This window comes from Plasmopara halstedii (genome assembly GCF_900000015.1).
Source record: "Plasmopara halstedii genome assembly, contig: Scaffold_1877, whole genome shotgun sequence".
Lineage (NCBI taxonomy): Eukaryota > Oomycota > Peronosporomycetes > Peronosporales > Peronosporaceae > Plasmopara > Plasmopara halstedii.
In genome coordinates this window covers 11,792-18,677 of record NW_020188785.1, presented here as the reverse complement: position 1 = coordinate 18,677, position 6,886 = coordinate 11,792, and the positions used below count along the sequence as shown (strand labels likewise).

The 6,886-nt window shown below is 42.6% G+C and overlaps 2 protein-coding genes across 2 annotated transcripts; one reads left to right on the top strand and one right to left on the bottom strand.

The window, feature by feature from the left end:
• Positions 1 to 1,008: 1,008 nt before the first annotated feature.
• PHALS_02242 (hypothetical protein, variant) lies at positions 1,009 to 2,733 on the top strand (the record flags this gene model as incomplete). The annotated part of the gene is made up of 2 exons (XM_024716705.1): positions 1,009 to 1,749; positions 1,813 to 2,733. The coding sequence occupies 2 exons, from the start codon at positions 1,009 to 1,011 to the stop codon at positions 2,731 to 2,733; spliced, it is 1,662 nt and encodes a 553-aa protein (XP_024582277.1).
• A 94-nt stretch (positions 2,734 to 2,827) lies between these two features.
• PHALS_02241 (udp-n-acetylglucosamine-dolichyl-phosphate n) lies at positions 2,828 to 5,418 on the bottom strand (the record flags this gene model as incomplete). Its single annotated transcript, XM_024716704.1, has 4 exons — positions 2,828 to 3,821; positions 3,883 to 3,976; positions 4,319 to 5,006; positions 5,077 to 5,418. The coding sequence occupies 4 exons, from the start codon at positions 5,416 to 5,418 to the stop codon at positions 2,828 to 2,830; spliced, it is 2,118 nt and encodes a 705-aa protein (XP_024582276.1).
• Positions 5,419 to 6,886: the final 1,468 nt, after the last annotated feature.

The following is a 6,886-nucleotide window of genomic DNA, read 5'->3' as shown; positions in this document are numbered from 1 at the left end:
GTCCTTAAGCTGTTTTGCATGTAGCTAGAAATCAAAACTTTTTCATTATAATTCAGTATCAAATTTGCCCTAAAAGGCTTAAGTCGTTCTTCTTCCTTCAAGTCGGGACTGTCCTTCTCCCTTCACTCGTCGTACAAGCGTGTGTTGTGTTTGAGGGACTCTTTGGGAACAGCGCCCTCTTGAATATACTTCTATATAGTACAAGCCCAAAAGTGTAAGTGTGATAGTATACAATAGTACAGTATCTCCTGTTACAATCGCTGATCCCTGTTCACTAATAGCACAACGCCTTGAGTGGCTCAAGTCGGTAGCGAGGGTAATGGATGTAGGCAGTTTGTCTCAGAACGTCTACCTTTCCTCAGTGCTCGCACAAAATATTGTGTCGTATGTAAAACTCAAGCTCAAATGCGTCATTTATCCAGTCTAAAACGATGGACAGGAAAGAATCCCAAAGCACCGATGATAATGCGAAAGCAATCCCAAGTGTTCGTCATGGAGCAAGCGAGATATCTCTTAGGTAATTGATGCGACATCGTCATATAACCGATACACTGAATCGCCCGTAGAGCTGCACTAATATTTACAAATACAATGTGATCACCTCCTCAAAAGAGGCTCTTCTCACACTCGTATGCAGTAGACGAAAACAGTACTTGAATGATTTTTTTGGTGCTGGCCGCTTGAAAGCTGAATGCTGTGTCATGGTTGTACTAGCTCGTTAGAGCAAAGTGAATAATTGGTAGCGATAGAACTTTATACATCTGTCAATTGTCTCTTACCACTCTTGGTAATAGTGACATATAAATTCCACTGGAAGGCCTTAAATTATTGTATGTAATCAATTATTAGTTTCTTAGATGACAATGACGGTCGCGTTTTCCTTTTCTACCTCACAACGCATCATCGAAAGAGATCTCTCTTCGAACAATTTAAATTTAATATAATTTAAAAATTTAATCTTGTAGCCAAATTTTTGTCATTATATTGCGAATTGCTTTAACTTTTTAGATGGTTGGTCCACTTCCTGCTCCTGTCTTGCCATATTGCTCCACTAACTTTATCGATGATACAAACTTTCAGGCAAATGTGCGTGAGATACAGCGCTTTCTTTTAGGCACGCGAGTGGCCAATCCTGTTGAAGGACGTACGGGAGAGATAAAAGCCTTTGATGCCGACTCAGGACTCTACACTCTCGTTTACAATGATAATCACCGTGACGTATTAACTGCCAGTGAAACAGAGAAATATATTATTTGGAAGTCAGCGGCTGAGTTGGCGAAGGAGGAAGAATTGCGACAGAAAGAAAAAGAATCAGACCCAAATCAGTATCTAGGCGTTTCAATTACTAAAAGCTCCACTAGTTACGAGGGAAAGACACTAACAAGCTCTGGTCAAGTGACGCAATACTTTCCAGATATAAAGAGATTTCGAGTACTTTTCTCCGACGGTTTGTATTCCGACATGACTGTAGAGGAGGTGAAACAGAACATTGAGGATAACGATTCGGAAAAAAACATAGAGCAAAAAAGATTGAAGAATTCTGATGTGATGAAACAATCGGAAGAAAGAAATGAGAGCAATCAACATTACAATGAAGAGGAGAGACCATTGAATACGCAGAAGTTTGACAGTAGAAAGACAGCGTATACTATTTGTCGGGAAGTGCTGAGAATTATTGTGAATCAGAACAAAGTGGCGAAGTATTGCACTGAAAAGCACAAGGTCGTTTTGAACAATAAAGATCTTCAGGTAAAATTTTATTGTAAAAATTATGTTGTGTGATGTCACAAGCTTACTATTGTCATGATGAAGCCAAAAAGAGCACTGGAAGCATTTGTCGAAGCAGATGGTCTGTCTGCACTTGAGAAAATGTTGGTGTATTGGTTTCGTCTCGATAATACTCGATCTGCTGCTTTGCTTGTCATGAAGCTGCTTGCAGTTTTGCCTGGTGTGAAAGAGGAACATTTGCGTAGGACGAATATTGCTCGTACATTGAGAGATATTGAAAAGATTAGCCATTCAATGAGCCATATTGAGATTGTTTACGGAGACTTAGCTCATTGGATTATAAAGAAATGGATAAGAACGGCCATGAGACGTTCTTTCAATCGCTCAGCACGTGATTTGCTTCTTGAAAGGCAGGCGCAAATTAGTCGAGCGGCTACTAGTGGACAAGTTCACGTGGCCTCGGCTTTCACAACGAAAACAACACCACAGCAGAAAGAGACGGCGAGATTGGAAGCCTTGCGCACGGAAACTGATACATCCTTAGAGGCACAACTAGATCCGGGTGAGGAAGTTGTGGTGTATCTCCCGCAGTTCAATTCGCTAGGATCGGAGAATTCACGCCGCCCCATCCGTCAGACTCAAGTGATCGAGTCACTGGCCGCAAAAATCAATCGTGACTACGAAGATTCTTTGAAGAGGCACAATGAAGGAGAGGAGTTAGAAAACGTTGATGGGGTGACTCAAGGACGAATCGTCTTTGGAAAGCCTCAGTTGATGCAGTTTCAACAACACGTACCTGTCATTGATTTATTCGCTACTGCTCGCAGCAAAAGTGCGGGTAACAATGGAGTCTTGGCAGATGGCTCTTTCCCTTTCAATACTTCCGTTAATGACAGTTCTGGAGCCAAATCGTTACCTCTACCGAACAAGACAACGAAGCCAAAGAAACCTATCCTGAAATTGAAGGATGAAGTAATCACTCCAGCATCCAAAGTCATCTGGTGAAGGCTTTAAACACCACTTTCTAGCCTTCAAAATTCGTCTACTGTTTATATGATTATGAAGCGATATACTAGCGACAATTTTATGATTCATCAATTTACTGAACAAAGTCGTAAAAGTAGCCGCTGATACCGTATCGAATATAAAAAGCGAGACAGCAGCATAGCATCTGAAATGCAAGAAGCGCCATCACAAGATGTTTTTCCTTCATGGGGCCGAACACAACGAGAAACAAATTGATGATTGTAAAGTTGGATCGCGTGGACTCGGGGGTAATGGTTGATGGCTCTAATAGACCGGTCTTTGCGTTAAACTTTGGCAGCCGGTGACGTGGACAAGGTACGATTTTCAACAGCTGCGGAAGTGAGTACAGAAAGTTGAGAACCTGCGGAAAGAAAAATAGCAGCAGTGTCTTGCTAAAGTGACCAAGGATGCCGCACACGGCAAATGTCATACCAGCGTAGTAGCAAAACGTATCGCCAACAAACACACGTGACGGGTACCAATTGTGCTTGAGCAAACCAAGCGTGGTGGCCAGATATGGTACCATAAACATGAGCGATAGGTAGTGAAAATGTTCATTGTCATGACCAAGCACAATCTGCCATACATTCTGTACAATAACAGCAGCCCCAATCACAAATGACTGACCAGCTTCCAGCCCGTTTACTCCAGCGTAAATGTTGATTGCATTGGTGCAAAACACTGCCATCATGCCCATGTAGAGGTAATAGAAAAGTCCAAGCTCTGCGATTTCGCCACCATCACTAAGCGGTACAATTGGATTTAAAACCGTATACAGGAATGTGTCCTTCTCAAACAAAAAGTGAATCGGTTTAGGCAGTACGACGGCTGTAAGTCCGGCGTAATTAATGAGTAGTGGTAGCGAGGCCAGTGGCGGAAACAATAGTTTGTGGCGCCAGCGAAGATCCGATAGGTCATCGGTGAAACCGAGCAAAATCATGGATAAGATACTGATAATGCCCCAGGCCATCATTCGCCTTACGTCAGCATTGTCAACGACGATGAGTACCGTCGCGACTAGTGCCACGACGTATACAAGTCCTGATACAATGCCGAGTGCTTCTGGACTTTATGCACAAAAAAATTAAGAGTGTTGGAGCATCAATGCAGCTAATAGGTTGTACTGACATTGGAATATCGCCCGCTGGAGTTCCGCGTTTACAAAGATCTTTACCCGAGAGCTTGGCAGGCATACGACGACCGATTACCGGAATCAGAAAAACTACAGCCATGTAGCTTACGACGCTGATGAACATCAATTGAATTAGGTACATCATGCGCTCCAACGGTAGAGGCACCAACTCGTGCAATGTTGACTGCATTTTCGCCACGTACGTTTATAATTCTTATTGAATTTCGTACTTATCAATAAAAATAATTTTTTGATTTTTAGTTTCAAGTAGTACACACAAAACAGGAAAATATTGGTAGCACACATTAAGCAGGATTTGACTGTAATGTTTAGGTGATATACACTGAACAAGGTTGGTCTAGCTGTATAAATATATACTCTATGTGAACAATGCACCGTCAAGAGGCGGCGTACGAATGGACTTTGACGTACTACTTAAGGTCGGAGTCGATGGAAAAATTGCTGCACTCTCTTGCCGTGGTGATGATGCTGTGCTTGATACCGGAGGTGACGGCGGGGGAGGGTGTCTAAAATGATTAATTGGAGATGATGCGTACGGTTTTGTCACAGACGACATGGTTTCACTCGAGTGAAGTCGCAATTGTGTAGTCTCATCCGTCGTGACAGAAACACTACCGTCATCATGAATATGCACGTGGTTTGATACGATTGTCTTGAGCATAAATTTTCCGAGACGCTCGTTAAATTCAAGAACAGCGAGCTCGCCGTTGTGGAAATTCTCAAGCATTTCGAATTCGCTGATGCGGTACTTGAAATACCGGGTAAGAATCACGCGGATTGCTACGCCATGCGTCACAAGCACATAATTTTCCTCGGATGACTTTTCAAACAAACGGTACAGTGACTCAAGGAAGCTTGATACGCGGTCGTAAACGTCAGCGGGTGACTCACCGCTCGGAAATCGGTAAAAGAAGGAGCCAAACCGCCGGCGTTGCGCTTTGCATTCTCGAATTCTCATAGGTTCCTGAAAGTTTCCAAAGTCTTGCTCACGAATTCGCGGTTCCTCACTCCATGGAATAGATTTACCCTGAAAACCCCAGGCTTTTAGGATACCGCTAAATGTCTCAATTGTGCGCACGTACGGGGAAACAATAAAACGCTAAATAGACGCAATACATTAAAATTAGTATAAAAGTCCTTTCAATATTGTAACTTGCGCAGCATCGCACCATAGTTTCATTTCCAACAATATTTTTAATGGACTTGCCAGCTGCCAATGCTTGCTCATAGCCGAGTTCCGTCAAGTGCATTGCATTGTCTGGCACACGACCATACAGTGAAGGATCAATGTTGCCTTCCGATTCTCCGTGACGCACCAAGATCAAGCGTTTAGGGAAATCCTTCTTCTCTTTGCGACACAAAAGGCAAGTAAAGCTCCGCATGATGCCATTCTTTCTACTTTTCTTTTGACATACGGACACACATTGTGTTCCCATATAAAGACCGATTGCAGCACCCGCAAGTGCCGCTGAAATGACACTAGCCATCAGTGTGGTCGACGAAAACACCATGTCAAATGTGTGCTTTCGGTGGGTTGTTTTTATGGACGCCAATTTGACTATGTCGACGACTAGACCAAAATACTTTCAATTGGGCACTATTGACCAATCATTGATGAGAATAGGACACAGAACATGTATATTGATTGTTAAATTTAAGTCGATCATCATATTCTTGTTCTTCTTGAAAAGCTGTTGGAGTTACATCGGCTGTGGCAAAGTATAACGATTCTCAGTACTGAATCATATGATTTGAGATATGTCATGTACTTTAAGGACACCAAGAGCTTGTGAATCATAAGGATGCTTCACGCCTAAAACACGATATTACCTGTGTGAGGACACCATTGGACGATAGCTAACTGGCGTCAGCTGCTAAAGCATAGGTAAAGCATCCTCTCTGACGCATTCGCGGGACTGGAATTGTGATCTAGCTCTATTGCTGGATAAACTTGGCGACAATTGTCAATCAGACGATTTAAACGACACTAATCGCCGTGTCTGACGCAGTAAAGACGTAAACCTGGTTAACTCGCTGAATACTAATAAAATACACTCATTCGTATATTCATAAAATCCACACGAGGCAAGGGCTACGCAATGATTGCGGAGACGTGCCTACGACGCATCTCTTTGTTGAATGATTTGATAATCGATGCGGGATTTGGAAATGCTGAAATATCTGATCACGTACATTGCGAACTAATTATCATTCAAGAGTGCGCAGGTGTTTTATCTGCGATTTAACAAAACACATATTCAAATAGATATTTCGCTAGTAATAAATATGGTAGTGATAGACTCAGCTGATGTTTAGTTACGCTCGTCCAGCCTTCAGCTTGGACACAAGCGATAACATTTATATTTATTGTCCTTCTATTACGCGCTCAGTATATAGTGTTAGTTAGTGGATCAATAGCAGTTATGCACTTGACTCATATATGTAGAAACCACCTTTTCGGTGGCTAGCGCATCTTTGGTGTAGGTAACGTCTTGGTCAGCAAGCGATCATCACGTTAGTTGACTTGACACCACTTGGCCGTAATAGATTGACCAACCACGACGCATCCAGTTTTTTGTCGATTATTCTCGTGCTTTTACGATGGCGGCCAATTATCTGAATCGAAGTTCTGCAGCGTATGCATTATCCTTACATTCAATTCCTTCTAAAAATCTTTAAGCAATCCCTAAGCCAGAAGTTTGCGGCCTGAATGCGCGACCGCCTCCAGCTTCACCAAAATTACAAGGTCATGCTGTTCTGCTCCGATATAAAATTATTTGAGGCTTATCCATGACCAATACTGACGCTTGCAGCGGGGCTGCCGTAGCTTAGTGCTTGAGGAAGCGTACTTTAAGTCACCGACATTTCGTTCTTTACAAGAACTAAGTATGAGTTAGCGGATCGCATACGCTTACTCCAAGAGTAATTATTGCCTTCCCAAAGCTAATTGTCTCTGCGGTTTAAAATCCGAAACTAATT